General features: G+C 39.0%; 2 protein-coding genes across 2 annotated transcripts; both read right to left on the minus strand.

Moving 5' to 3' along the window:
- Positions 1 to 1,121: 1,121 nt before the first annotated feature.
- On the minus strand, positions 1,122 to 5,259 carry LOC134630688 (alpha-N-acetylgalactosaminide alpha-2,6-sialyltransferase 6-like). The gene is made up of 4 exons (XM_063478216.1): positions 5,008 to 5,259; positions 3,672 to 4,084; positions 3,482 to 3,589; positions 1,122 to 3,400 (listed from the first exon to the last, which is right to left on the minus strand). The coding sequence occupies exons 1-4, from the start codon at positions 5,257 to 5,259 to the stop codon at positions 3,214 to 3,216; spliced, it is 960 nt and encodes a 319-aa protein (XP_063334286.1). The 3' UTR covers positions 1,122 to 3,213.
- A 4,195-nt stretch (positions 5,260 to 9,454) lies between these two features.
- On the minus strand, positions 9,455 to 14,113 carry st6galnac4 (ST6 (alpha-N-acetyl-neuraminyl-2,3-beta-galactosyl-1,3)-N-acetylgalactosaminide alpha-2,6-sialyltransferase 4). The gene is made up of 5 exons (XM_063480598.1): positions 13,762 to 14,113; positions 13,519 to 13,665; positions 12,476 to 12,885; positions 11,439 to 11,546; positions 9,455 to 11,321 (listed from the first exon to the last, which is right to left on the minus strand). Exons 1-5 carry the CDS (start codon positions 13,771 to 13,773, stop codon positions 11,135 to 11,137), a joined length of 864 nt encoding a protein of 287 aa, XP_063336668.1. The 5' UTR covers positions 13,774 to 14,113; the 3' UTR covers positions 9,455 to 11,134.
- Positions 14,114 to 14,741: the final 628 nt, after the last annotated feature.

Here is a 14,741-nt window from a genome sequence, read left to right on the forward strand (position 1 = left end):
TTTTTACATATAGCTGGAGTCTCTGGAAGAGAAGTGGTAGGTTAGTGACTGATAACAGTGGTAATGGTACCAAGTAAAAAACTAGACCTGTCGCAGTTATTTGAGATGATGTCAGTGTGTCAGATGTGTATGTGGCTAGAGACTGGCCACAAACATATGTCTTATAAGTTATTTTTAATTTAGAGACCACAAATAGGTCTTTCAAATTATATTTGACCCTTTAACATTTGTATGTGTATTTTCTTCATCTTTCTCATCTCCTTCCCCCCCTCCCCCATTTCTACCTCATTCTCTTCTTCCTCACCTCAAGCCTCATTTCCTGAACTGCAGTCAGTGCTCTAGTGCAGAAAAACCTACTTAATCGTTTTCAGTATTGTCAGTTACTTACTGCCAGCAGACTAGACATGCAACCCTCCCATCTCCAGACAGCTGACAAGCCAGCTAAACAACAGCTGGTCAGGAGCTAAGATTATGTCTGCTGATGTCAGGCTTGAGTGTCTAAAAGACAGAAAAATCACACTTTCCCTCTGGAAAACAGTTTGATTACATTCTCCCCCAAGTATCCCAAGTGTCCAACAAAAATGTTAGAGCCATTTCAAAGAAAATATGGCTAACAGCAGCTAACAATGACAAAAAAAAATGCACAGAAAATTTCAGGATATCCCCAACAACTCACCTCAGTATCACTGTCATTGGACAGAAGTCAGCTTCATGGCTCATGGAGTACTTTCACAAAGTTTTACAGCTTCCTCTGGAGTAAATAGATATTGACACCTGAGACATCAGACTGACAGCTTACAGTCACAAAAGATGAATGATGGCCAGAGGTGCTTGTTCTTTGTCTTTGGCCACAGATTTGCTGGTACTCTTAGCTAGGTTTATGCACTTGAACTGAACTTAGTTCCATTTTTGTACTCCCCTGACTGCAATCTACTGACATCCAATGATGAGATTTAACACACTGTAACTTTAAAGTTGCAACTTAATTTCAACAAATTAAAAATATGAAGGAGCTAACTGTGGTAAGCTAACAGTGGATATTTAACCAGCACAACACAAGTGGTTCATTAAATAGTCAGTCAAATATTTGCAGACAAATAATTCAATTGGTATTTACCACATGTTGTTTATTATCCATAACTGGAATTTTTTGCATTATCTCCTGCAAGAAGTCAATAACGTATATGTTAATGATGTCACCTAGTCTCCATTCTCTCGTTCTCTTTCTAAATGGCTCAACAAATGTTTATTAAAGCACAAAAACAATTCACATGCTTGAACTGGCACTTAAACGTTTGTTTTTTCATTAAAGAAACAAAGAAACAAACAAAAAAAAAACCACACACATGTGGAGAGCAGAATGGACAAATAAATGTCACTAACCCTCTGAGTCTCAGTTTCTAAACCAGTCAATTAAACATACATTTGCATTTACAAAAAACCCAAAACATGTTGCTGCCTTTCTTCAACCTGGAAGCTTTTCTTGTAAGATTACAAGACTTTTCAGCTCTCAAACTTTTTGTATGTGTTTTGAATGCCAGTGTCTCAGGTTCCAAACTTAAACTGACTAAAGTTTTTTGGTACATCTTCGCATTTATCGTAATCCTGCATTAATTCAGTCATGTTGGTTATAGCTGTTGAAGCAACACTTGACATTGTTGTACTGCATTCTGTTATATACACATTCCGATATGCCTAAAACTGTGGTTATTGAACGCCTGAAAATCTGGGTTGCATAAATCTACTTCAGGCTGTTATCTCAGTATATATAGCAGGCAACTTAGTTTTCAGCAGTCAGTACCATTTGTGTATCTTCATATTCTTTAAAATTTTTTTTTTTTTTTTACTAATTTTAAAAGAAAAAAGGCTCAGGCTTCTGGACCTTAAAATTGCATTTCATGCACAGTGATGACAGTTCAAATTCTTAAAGATAATTGCAAAATTCTTGCCACCATTTAGGAAGCTTCTCTGCTTCAAACTGAGATTTCACAGCAAGAGCACGATCTGAATTACAGCCACATGCACCACGACACCACTGAGGTGAAACGGTTTAAGGTCAGATTCAGGCAGACAGTTCACTAGTAATCTTTCAACTGGCACTATACTGTAGAAAACATATTGCTCCTTTCAGAGAGGAAACGTGTGAATTTTACACTGTACATAAGTAGCTCCCTTATTTTTGACCCTCTAATATGCCCTGGCCTCAGAATATTGGTCATTTTTGGAAATTAACCTTCTGCATCTTTGTTTGAAAGTCAGCGCACAGTTAGTACCTATAACTAAAAAGGTCTTCCCATAATAAATTGGGTTCCCATGTGATTTAAGAGGTCTGATTATGACCACAAAAGTAGCATTTCTTTTTCTGTCAGAGTTGACTTAAGAGCAGTGAAATATTGTTAAATTAATATTTGGTGGTACTCTTATTTCTAAGGAGCATAAACACTATATTATAGTTATTTTAGTTGACACTAAATCTTAGGTCAGATTGTCTTATTATTTACATACAAAGTGCCGAATTCAGACTTACCAAGCTACTGTTAGGGTGCTTTGTGTTAAGAGCTGAAAAGTGTACAAATAGTACAATAGTAGACAAATTGGATTCATCCAGCTAAGATACTGACAATGTATTGTCAATGGTTTCTTGAACTTGTGCTCTTACACTGTATCATAAGGCCCCAATATAGATTATTTGTACACTGGATTAGGGATATACTGGCTATGGCTGCAGTGATGGCAGAATACGATTCCTGTGTATGAAACAGAAAACTATAGCTATAAAGAGTACTTTATAGGCCACTTAGTTATAGTTGATTAGACATGATTGCTGATCCCCTTTCAACATGAGAAACTGCATTTTTCAATATTTAACAAAAAAAAAAATAAACATGTAAAAAATCTTTTTAAATTCATTTTCTATTTACAAAAAACACAAGTCAGTGTGGAATATACACCAGGTTTCGGGAAAAAGGGTTGAAACTGAGCTTTTGTAAAAAAATCAAAAAAAAATCAAAAAAAAAATCCCATGCCGCTATTCCGAGATGTGGTCCAATATTAGGCTTTTCATCTGTTTCTGAAAATATCCATCATTCATACTTAGTCTGTTTTTTTTTTTAAAAGAGGTCTCATCCGGGGGGAAGTTCCAGTGAAATCCAACCGATAAAGCTCATTTGTGCACCTGTTAACTCCAGAGAAAAGTCTTCAGAAAAGTGCTTTTTACCATTTGGGATGAGCGAAGCTGATGTTGTACTGCTTTCCCCAGCGTGCAAACACCTGTTTCTCTGTAATAAAGCGATGGTGGTTTCCTCTTCGGCTGCTCTCGTGCTGGATGTATGTTACACATTCATCACCGCCCCTGGGCTTGTAGTAGTGGTATGGCATCTTCTTGGATCCAGATTTTCTTCTGGAAAAACAGATTGGATTTCTTTATTGGTTAACTGGTTTAAATTCCCTGTAATGGGTTGAAGTCAAATGTTATACTTACCCACAGTGATTGGGTGGAACCATCCCATATACTTTGATATTATCACATATTTCAATGGCTATGACCATTGTGAACCAACCTGTGCTCAACCACGAGTGAGATTTTTGTCTGAGAAGAAAAAATAAACATATAGGAAAACAGCGTTTGGTTACATTTATCAAAACATTTTATAACCACCCTTAACACTCACCGGTCACGTCCTGTCTCTCTTTGGAACAGGCTGTCAAATCTGCGCATTTTGCTCGGTGTGACAGTGAAACAAGAGAAGTCTCTGTAGGTCATGCTGACTCTCTGGATCAATCTGTACAGGGTTCCTTTGGCATCTTTCCCAATCTTGTTTGGGGGTCCCCAGAAAATGATCACTGGGTGGCTGTCTGTATGTCGTAGGAATTCATTAGGTCTCCGGACCACCCTGAACACACTGGAGTGGGCTACGACCCTCAGAGTGGTCCGGTTCCCGACGTCAGATTCATACCCCGTCGTAGGGGCGTCATTCATGCGGATCACACATTCGGTGCGGTCAATCTCATCTCCCGCTCGACTACCCAAGACGTGGCTGGAGCTCGTCACCAGTGCACACTCATGACAGTGCATGGTCATACTCTGAAAAGAAGCACAAGATGGAGCTTTTTAAGATAACATATTAAAACAATAGCTGTCAGCAACAGTGGTGTGGTGTCTACATTTTACCAGTTTAAGTGCTGATTTAATTAAAAAAAAACCTAACAACACTAAAACTAAATGCTAAATCCAGTTGACAATGCTCATAACAATGATAATAAGTTAATATAGACGTTTTCAGCAACACGGGTCATGCAAATGTGTGTGGGTTTAGCCACACATAGTCTATGATAACGTCCATGTATCTGCCCAGTCTTAACAACTACAGCCCAGTGGCAACTATGTGTTAGGCAGGGTTATCACTATATCAGATTCTCGCTACCTGATTAAAATAATAAACTTTATTGAAATGCAGTATAAGAAAAAAACAATACGGGTTTCTTTCAGGGAGTTTCAGGGTGTTTTTAGCTCTGATCACATTATAACGGTTGGCAGTGGGACAATTTGGAGGCAGTGCACCCTATCCAAGTCTCTAACTTCAGACTGGGTTGACATCCCAGTCAATGCTGTTTTTTCCCGAAGAGGAAAAAAGCAACATTTTTTCTTTACTATTGGCTGGTTCAGGAAGCCACCCCTATGCACAGATAAAACTCAACTTGGATATAGCGTTCACAGGACAGCCTGAGCTGGGCCCAGTTTAATGACATCCTGTTACAGCTTCTTCCAAAATACATATTAGTAAATTACTTCAGCAGCATTTGATGCACTCCATTTTGTCTCCATACCTTCACAGGTATTTAGAATAAAACACAAGATTATACATCCAAATGAGTGTCGCAGTCAGTCTCTAAAACTAAATTAATTTCACTCGCATTACCAATCGGGAAACTGACTCTATATTGATTTCTGGTTCAAAGTTCACTTATAGTTCCCGCTTTAACTTTGAGTGTTTGTGCACAACCTACTTTGTTCCCATAAACTGGCACATAGCCGTCTTTTCCTGTCCATTTCCTCAGGTCTGTGGTCTTGGTGGCATGGTTGGTAGCCACATGGAAAGAAGCGTAGACAGCATCGATGCTGCTGTTATTGTTGGAGCTGTACAGGATGAAGAGCGTCATCAGGATGAGGATGGCAGCAAAGATCACCATCCTGTGGCTCTGTTGTCCCTGCAGAGTAAAACACAATGGTGCAATATACAGAAAAACATTTACTAACATGGAAACTAGAGGCACTACTTTTACTTTTTATTGGATTAAGAAAGGACCATGAAAACCACAGTGTGTGAGAATGCAGCAGCAAAATTAAATGTTTTTTTTTTTTTTTAAAAAGTGAAACTGCACACAACCACATTATTTTAGATTTTAATACACAAAAAGGCAAGCTCTAACTGGCCCTGATTCTTGCTATCAGTGACTTAGTGTAGGCCTAAATCATACACAGTGTAACAAAAAGATGTTTTAGTGGCCCCATCTGGCATACTTGCATACATGCAGAGTGAGACAAAAGCTGACATAAACTTGTTTCCTGTGTACAAACAAACTGTTAATGGAGAGGCAGCAGCTAATGAGGCTAACCCTCAAAACGCACATGCTCACTGTCTGAGCCACTCACCACCGGCTGACCACTGAGTGTCTGCATGATGCAGCTGACTGACAGCATGAAAACAGCGGCCTGTGACATGCCAAAAAAGTGGTTGGTTTCCAGAAGTTGCCCAAAACATGGCCGCCAATATTAAAACTGGCGGAAATCACTTGCTGAACTATAATATGTCAAACATCTTGAGGCATGCCTCTCAACTCTTGAGGCACTACCAAAGCAGGTCATCTCTTTGCTTCATGTATAACCCTTTCGTAAATCCTGTTGACTACATCCTTTTTACTAATATAGAATAGAATAATCCTTTAATTGTCCCACAAGGGGAAATTTGGTTGTAACAGCAGCCAAAAAGACACATATACAAACAAACAGTACACCGGACACAGAACAGAAACATACACAATTTTTCTTACATATTTACATTAAGGACAAAATTACTATATACAGAGAGTACTGTACAGTTATTAAATTTAATAAAAATAACTATAGATAAGAGGCAAAAGATTTCTGAGCTCCATTGTGGGGGACAGCAGTCCACAATAGAAAAACAAAAACAGTAAACACAAAACAACAGAGAAACATATATTAAAGAGAAAAAAGGACTCGGGTCAGGTCGGAGCTGCTGATACTGGCTGCCAGCTCGGAGCGGCGCCGGAAGTGAATATAAACAAAGATATTAGATAAGAAAAACACATACAGCCACAAGTGACTGCTTTTTAGCACCAGCCGCTGCAGCATCATCATAAAGCTGCTGGCTGACAGGCTGATCGACTGGCTGATCATTGCAGCATTATCATGTCACATCTCCCAGAGTGACATACCACTGACCACTTATGAGCCCAATCCATGATTCATAGTGTTATATTGTGTTTTTTTTCCTTTCTCTTTCTATCCAGGTATGCTTTTACTACACTGTCAATGTGATTGGGATCATTGTCATGTTAATAAAAATGAAGCCACAGTCAATCAAATGCTTTCCAAATAGTACTGCTTCATCAAACACACTCTGATGGTAGTTTTCTGTATTAATAATCAGTTTTTATCAATTTTGTTAAAATCCCAAACTCCACTGGCTGAAAAACAGCCCCAAACCATGACAGAACCACCACTGTGTTTTACAGATGGCTGTAGAAAAGGGGTGGGCAACTCCAGGCCTCAAGGGCCCTGCAGGTTTTAGATACCACCCTGGGTCAACACACCTGAATCAAATGATTAGTTCATTACCAGGCGTCTGGACAACCTCAAGACATGTTGAGGAGGTAATTTAGCCATTTAAATCAGCTGTGTTGGACGCATCTAAAACCTGCAGGACACTGGCCCTTGAGGCCTGGAAGTTTCCCACCCCTGCTGCCGCTCATGGTTTCCCGTCAACTGAAGCTCCATATGTATCTCTCAGGTCTTTGTGCCAAAAAGTGCCAGGGACAGAAAGGCTCTTGATGACCAGCAACCTTCTAGCCGTCAGTCGAAAGTCACAACAAGTGCCTGTACTTTTTAACAGTACTAACAACGATACTAAGGGTATGGTGCCACCACACCCTTTCAGGGGTCTTACCTTCCCACCCAGCCTGAGCCCCATGCTTCCTGATCAGTTCCAGCACACGGACTGTAATTGTCTGTCATCATACCTAAACAGGAAAAGGTAGACTAAAACAGACATGCACACAAATTCATCCCACTTCATTTAAACGGCGCCACTCGTAGTGATATTATCTAGTTAGCTGTAATTAGTCTAATAGCATGTTTAGACACGTAAGTATTTACAGGCTATGTGCTGGTGTACCTAGCAGCCGTCATACAGCTGCTAGGTACACCTGACAAATGTTAAAGCCAAATATTACATATTTTGATACGAAAACACCATCTTAAATGCGCAACCGGCCGCTTTCCGCGGGGTTACGCTTTTCTTTACTGGTTATTCTTAAGAGCAGCGTCCGGCTAACGGTGCTAGCATATCAATGAAGTTGACGGGTGATAGTGGGTTAACGGGGGCCCGTAATGGTCCGGGTTTTTTACCTTTTCATGGTCTGTTTAGCCTCCGTTAACGCTCTCCCTCATTTCTCTCGTCCCCCATCTTCCTGCACCACTTTCTGACGTCATTGCCCCCATCCTCTCTGTGTGCCTGCAGAGCAGTGAGCACAGCTGCGGACTCCGGAGCTCATAAACAACCGTTGCTACGGTAGTTTCCAGGATGTAGCCTGACATCGTCACAGATTTGTCCTTTGTAATAGGTTTTATTTTATGTCTGTTTCTGTTATTGGTAGGTTTCCTGCTATCATTTTAGTTTTTATTGTTTGCAAATGCTCAGTTTTACCTTAATTTTACATAGTTTTAGTCTTTTAAATGCTGCTCCATATTACATAAATTAAGTAACAGATAATATGCATTGCACAAAGTCTACACAAAGCTTTGTGAAGACAGTTGATTAACAGGAAAGTAGAGAACACAACCCAGGTTGCCAGTATTATCTAAAACTAATGTGTTAAACATTTTGAAACTGAAAGGAAGCATCTAAACTGAGGCACAGCAGCACAGCACAGAGCTTTAAAAAAAAGGCAAACAACAATCTCACATCAACTGAGGGAGTTCTTCAGCCTTAAATAACAGACAATAGTACAGAGATGAGTAATTGCTGACAGCCTCTAGGTGAGTGAGGCCACCTAGACACAGGAGGAATCCCACCTCTGAAACAGACAATCGGAGTCCATCCACTCCCACACTGATTCAGATCAAATTTGTCACTGAAACCTACCTGATGAAGCTTTGCTGCATGTGTTTATTCAGACCTGGGATGTCTGCATAATTGTGAGTCATCTGCCTTTGCAGTGTAATGAGATGTATTGTAATATCTGTCCCAAATTTTCCAAATCTTACCCCTAACAAAAGGCCTAATAATAATAATAATAATAATAATAATGATAATAATAATAATTAACAAATTAAACTAATGAAAGCCAAACTAAAAGTAAACTCTTTATAAATAAACTGAACTGAAATAACTACTTCTACTCTGGGAACTAATGAAGTAAAATGAATTGAAAACAAAAATCCAAGACAAAATAACAATAACATAAAATAAACTATAAATTGAGATTCATGGGTAAGTGATCTATGTGGAGTGTCAAATTTGTTTAGCGTTTCTTTTTTTTTGGGGGGGGGGGGGGGGGGTTATATGTGTCTTCATAACTTTTTCAATTCTGGGGGGAGCATAATGGCATGAAGTGACACAAATTTATACACGAAATTAGTTGATTTCCAGTCAGACACAACTGCCCTCTGAAAGAAATACTAAATGGCCTTTGACAGGACTTCTGCTAACTATAGTCTTGTGCTGATTATTAAGCTAATTTTGAATCTGTGACAAAGTTCGGCACAAGTGAAGTAGTCTCACTTTTCTCACTTTTCATTTCTTTAGTTTAGTTTCAGTTTAACACAGAAGGCTCCTCTTTAAAACATTTTCTGTTCCCCACAATCCCTATGCTATGTTATACTGGAAACTTGAACAACAACAGTATATACTTAGGACATGCAGTCTATGAATAACACATTTGGATTCATGCACTTTATCATCCCTTTAAAAGTAATGTTTTAATTAATCCTGTATTAACAAAATGGAGGTATTTTATACAATTTTAAAATAACAAAAGCTAACAGAAGTGAGCCAATCATCTTTCACATCCGCACACTGACTATCTAATCAGATATTGGTGAAAGCACCGAGGGTAGACAAAGAATGTCCAAAGCACTGAACTGAATTCAGATGCACAGATTCAAGTAAACAAGACTCTGAAATCCAAACTCGCACATACAAACAGAAAGTGTTCTTTCGCAGGTTTATTCGTGATAACACTTATCTCACAGTGATGAGTGTTTACATTCAAGTTTGTGCCTTGAAAGGTTGTTTTTTTTCCTTTTACCATATACATGGACTTTGGCTGCTAAAACACAAGTAAATTTAAACACTTCATGTCTGAAGTACACATCATAGTAAAACGCTTCCTCACTAGTGCAAATACTGATACAGTCTCTGTAATAAGCCACCAAATAGGCATTATGCAACTGAAAAGGCAGTGCTATGTTTTTAATAGTAACAGGCAGCAAAATATAAATGGTAAAAAACTTTAAAGATGAAATTCAGTATTAAAACAAGACAATGGGAGTCTTCCTTTGCTCACAATTGTTCATTCAAATGTAACATTTTGTCACACACCCTAAAGGGTATGTGGTCACCAAAGCAGATGTGAAAACAGCAAACTGCAGAATCACGAGTTCAACGGCACCACAGAAAGACCTGAACACGGTTTAATGCACATTCAATGAAATGTTACCACTTCAAGCATTTTAACACTGTAACTCGCCCATATTGTTACAGTTACTGTGTTAGCAACAAATGCAAGCATAAAGCTTTCAGTAGAGAGAGGTTTTTACAGAAATAAACACCAACTTCAAGTTGCTCAAATATGCTTATTTGTTGAAAAAGTTCAAATGAAATGCAACACAAAGGCTTGTCTGAAAACAGCTTTCCTTATAAAATGTCCCGAGGCCATAAATACAGGATTACTTCAGCTTTGACCTCAACTGTGCTTTAATGCTGAATCGGCATTGTCATCTTTTGATCACGATCACGGACCAAGAGCGTGTAAGACAATAATAGAAGAGCTGAAGGGATTAGTCATTATTTGTTCTAATCAGCTGGATTTTCTGGTGGTTGACTTTCTTATAATAAGTTATCTTTCATACAAAAATGCTAAAATGCCACTATCTTATGCGTGTTTAGATTTCTGTGATGGTAAAGTAAGTGCCAGTTATTTTCTGACAATTTGCTATTGATTCAAAAGCAGCATTAACCTAATTGTGACCCTACATAACTATAGGCTGTATATAAAAGATGGCCATGATGGCATAGTCATCATGACACCCATTGGTTAGTGGGGTTCTGAATGAGAAATTGAGGGACAGCGTCCACCACAAAGTAAAGCTTAATCTAATTACTGTCTGTTTTGACTCTGAGGAATATAATTTATAAAATCAACATGTTATATTCAGTAAAACCTGAAACTGAGACCACAAACTCATAACAAGGGTTGAAGGGCTGTTTTCGTGTAGACTTCTATTAAACCAGATGAAACCAGATGGGTCACCCCCTGCTGGCCATTTGAAATGAAGCACCTTTAAAGAACAATAGCTTTTTTTTAGCTAGGTATATCTTTTATATACAGTCTGTATATATAATTATAATGCACTTTCTGTCTCAAATGAAATGTATATAATTGCAGCTTTATATTACACAGGCCAGATTGAAGCATGAAGTAAAAAGAACTGTGCAGAAAAGAGCAAAAGTCAAGGCACAGTTATAAAGAATCTAAAAGCAGCTTTGGTATTGACTGGTTTAAATTTATGGTGTTGTGTTTTAATAAGTTTTTTTCTCGTAGTCCTACTGATCTCTGCAATACCGAGGGGCCATTATCATTTGTTACCAGTAAAGCTTAATCTCATTCTTCAGAGGCTCCAGGAGGGGTGTTTAAACTCTATCCTGTGGCGTGCTGCCCATTTGGCATAGATGGCTTTCTCAGTGATGAAGCGATGGCCTCCGCGTTGGGTGTGCTCATGGACCTTGTACATCTTGCACTCATTGATTCTGTTTTGTTCATAATAATGGTAGGGAACAACACTGTGATTGGCTCGGCTGTTGACAGGAGGGAAACAGTGGGTCACTAAAGATACTCAGCATAACTGTATGTACATAGAATATATACACACATAGAAAAAAAAGATGGAGCTTGATTATGGATCATAATCTCACCTGCAGTAGCCGTCATCAATCATTCCATAAACATGGATGCTGTCGCACATTTCTATGGCCAGAATCATTGTGAAGAATCCAGTGCTGAGAAACGCCCCAGTTTTCATTCTGAGTGAGAAACACCGAATATTTGTTCTTCCAAAAAAAGTTTTGCAAAGTCTTACAAATTCAAAAATAAATCCTACAACTGGCACCAGTCATAAACTACGCATTAGATCATAACTGTTTATACACTGTACAGAAGAGGGAAGTAATTATTTAATTTCCTGTAGAATTTGTAGGTTTGCTCATTTTCCAAAAGAAAGAGAACAGCCTCTATTTTTTATGGTAGTTTCATTTTGATGGAGAGAGACAGAATATCAACCACAAATCCAGAAAGAAAAACACATAACATTAAAGTTATAAATTGATTTGCATGTTATGGAGTGAACTGTATTTGATCACTAAGCAAAACATGACTTAGTACTTGGTGGAGAAACCCTTGTTGGCAAACACAGCGGTAAGATGTTTCGTGTAGTTGGTCACCACGTTTGCACAAATCCCAGACTGGACTACTTATTTTTATTTCCTCCACTGTATTTCTTTTTAGAGACCCTCATTTCCTCAAGAGGTTTTGCCATTAGCCAGGCTGTCATTGTAAAGTGTAAAGAACGTCCTCAGTAAACGACTGACCTGATTAAACAATGGGAACACTGAGTAGCTTCACCCCCTTGTGGTAAAAAATGGTATTACAAAGAGCCCAGCCCAAGCTCAGCTTCAATTGATATCTCTTTGACGCTGACATTTTTGGATTTCAGGTTATAGCAGTTATTTCCTCACATTCTAACTCTAATTCATTTAAGAAAAACTTTGAACACAAAAATTCACAATAACTTCCTTTAAAGTAAGGTATCAAGATTTAACTGAGTTGATTTAAGGTTGAAATGGGTAAATTATATTTTCACCTTTAATATTTTGAATTAGAGAACAAAGTTATACAGTGTGTAAATGGCTACACTTTCTATTTGTACAACTCATGAGTTAAACTCCTACCGTACCTGTTTTTTCCCGTTTCGTTCTGAAACACCCCGTCACAGTACTCAATCTTGTCTTTCGTCACAGCATACATTCGGACATTTGGATATTTTTTGGCCATTTTCAGGAGGGCATTGAAGATGTGTCCTTTGCCGTCTTGCCTCATGTTCCTTTCAGGACCCCAAAACACGTATGTGGTCTCTGCTGACTGCTGGAAATAATACTGCTCATTTTTTACCAGCAGGGGAACGCTGGTGTGAGACACAACACGTACGGTGGTGCGCCTCCCAACGTCTTTCTCAAACCCCTTAGTGGGCGCGTTATTCATCCGGATCACACACCCGATTTTGTCTATCTCCTCTCCGGCGCCAACTCCGAGCATCTGACCTGAGCTGGAGACCAAGGCACACTGACTACAGTTGATGTCCAGTATCTGTGGAGAGAAAAGGGGAAAGATGAGAAATTTTTAGGTTGTGGTTTGTGCGCATAAATCAGTAACTGTATGGTTATAGCTCAGCTGTTATTCCATCGTAATTACAGAATGTGCTTTCATAAGGTTTTGTGTTGGGCTAATTAAAATAGATGAAATCAGAATTTTAGGTCAAGCATGTCTTGCTGGGAACAATCGTACAAACTAGACAGAGCTTTTGATTATATTCTTTACTGGGTTCAGCTGTAGACTCTGGATGTGCAACTCAGGACTTTCACAGACTTTTTCCAAAGCCACTCCTGTGTTCTTTTATGGTACGCTCTAGCTTTTTGCCTTGTTGAAATGCAAATGTGTTCACAGTCTGACACAAATACAGATCTGTAGTAATGGTTTTCACCCTAACACACACACACACACACACACACACACACACACACACACACACACACACACACACACGCAAATACAATCAACAGAGACTGACAGACTGACAATTGCATGCCTTTGTTATTTAGGTTAAGGAATGCACTGTTTAATTAATATGAGTGGCTATCAGTTTTCACGGTCACCATGAACTAACGGAACCAGACCTCTGTAAGCTTTTTTTTGTGTAACCCTACCCTCCTTGTGTCTCACCTGGTCCATTCTGCCGGGCTTGATCCTCTTGTAGCCCTCGAGTCCCTTCCTGGCCGCAGCAGGTGATGGACCGTCCCGTATCATCACATGTCCAACCCAAAACAACAGAGAGAGGCTCAGGGTGAGCAGGCAAAGCCAGCGAAGCATCTGCACAGGCGGATAAGATGTAGGAAATGTTAGGGTAGTGCAGCTCCGCACACATTATTAGCGATCGGATCGGTTAAATAAGCAAGTGACTCTTACCAGAACGTTCATATCAAGGCCTTCGGCAAACCCCTGCTTCCAATGGCCCGGACGACACTCATTTTTCACGCCGACCCGAGAGAGACATGCCCAGTCAGCCACCGTCGATTCATGATCACATAGGTTCCATATCAAAAGATTTTTAATTGCCTTTCCAGATCTGTCAAATTCCAGTATCCGTTTCTTTGTGCGGTTACTTTCGTTTTCATCACGTAGCCGACCACATTATTCTAGTCTCACTTGCACCATGTTTACATCAACTACCATCCGAAATATGTAAGCTGCCCGTTTCTTCCCCAGCTTTGTTGACACAGTACCCTACAAACAATTCCTATGACCCACCTTGTAAATTGTAACGTTGCCCGTCTTTACAGAATACGGCTTCCGGGGCCACTATTTCGCAACAAACTATCACCGGAACAAACTTGATTAAAAAAACATTACTTACCAGAAATAACTGTAACTTTAATAACAATAACTATAATAACTATGACTTTAACTATATAAACAATGATGGTATACTTTTTTATTGTTAGTATTTAAATTCATATAATGACATTAGACGTGCCGGAGGGTAATCACTCCTTTATTCTGAAAGAAACATGCCAAAACCGGAAACAGTCTTCTCAATACTTTTGGTTACTTTAAAGTAGCCGTCCATGCGGCGTTCCAGTACCCCTCGTAAATTCTCTTTCCCACAATAGGAGGAAAGTAATTTATAAATATTATTTCAGATGGTTAAACTACGCCGTCTCAAGACTTTTTTCTCGTTATGCTATTCTGGTAGTCTGACTCCAATGTTATGGCCTTAAGCATATAATTAAGAATATAATTATTCAATAAACGTAACCCATTTATGTCACTTTAGCATTATTTTTAATTATCAAGTATATACACCGCCTTGAACTTTCTAGCAGCATTTCCCTTCTGTTTGATCAGGATAGAGTGACGATATTTCAAGAACTAATATCTGATTGGAT

The sequence above is a fragment of the Pelmatolapia mariae genome, linkage group LG7 (genome assembly GCF_036321145.2).
Source record: "Pelmatolapia mariae isolate MD_Pm_ZW linkage group LG7, Pm_UMD_F_2, whole genome shotgun sequence".
NCBI classification, from domain to species: domain Eukaryota; kingdom Metazoa; phylum Chordata; class Actinopteri; order Cichliformes; family Cichlidae; genus Pelmatolapia; species Pelmatolapia mariae.

Excerpts from the sequence above, each read along its gene's own strand:
- LOC134630688 (XM_063478216.1), bottom strand. The coding sequence starts at position 5,259 with ATGTTAGTAAATGTTTTTCTGTATATTGCACCATTGTGTTTTACTCTG. Across the intron at positions 4,085-5,007 it reads TGCCAGTTTATGGGAACAAA|AGTATGACCATGCACTGTCA; the intron begins GTAGGTTGTGCA and ends GCTTCTTTTCAG. Across the intron at positions 3,590-3,671 it reads AGAGAGACAGGACGTGACCG|ACAAAAATCTCACTCGTGGT; the intron begins GTGAGTGTTAAG and ends TTTTCTTCTCAG.
- st6galnac4 (XM_063480598.1), bottom strand. Across the intron at positions 12,886-13,518 it reads AGCCCGGCAGAATGGACCAG|ATACTGGACATCAACTGTAG; the intron begins GTGAGACACAAG and ends TTCTCTCCACAG. Across the intron at positions 11,322-11,438 it reads ATTGATGACGGCTACTGCAG|CCGAGCCAATCACAGTGTTG; the intron begins GTGAGATTATGA and ends TCCTGTCAACAG.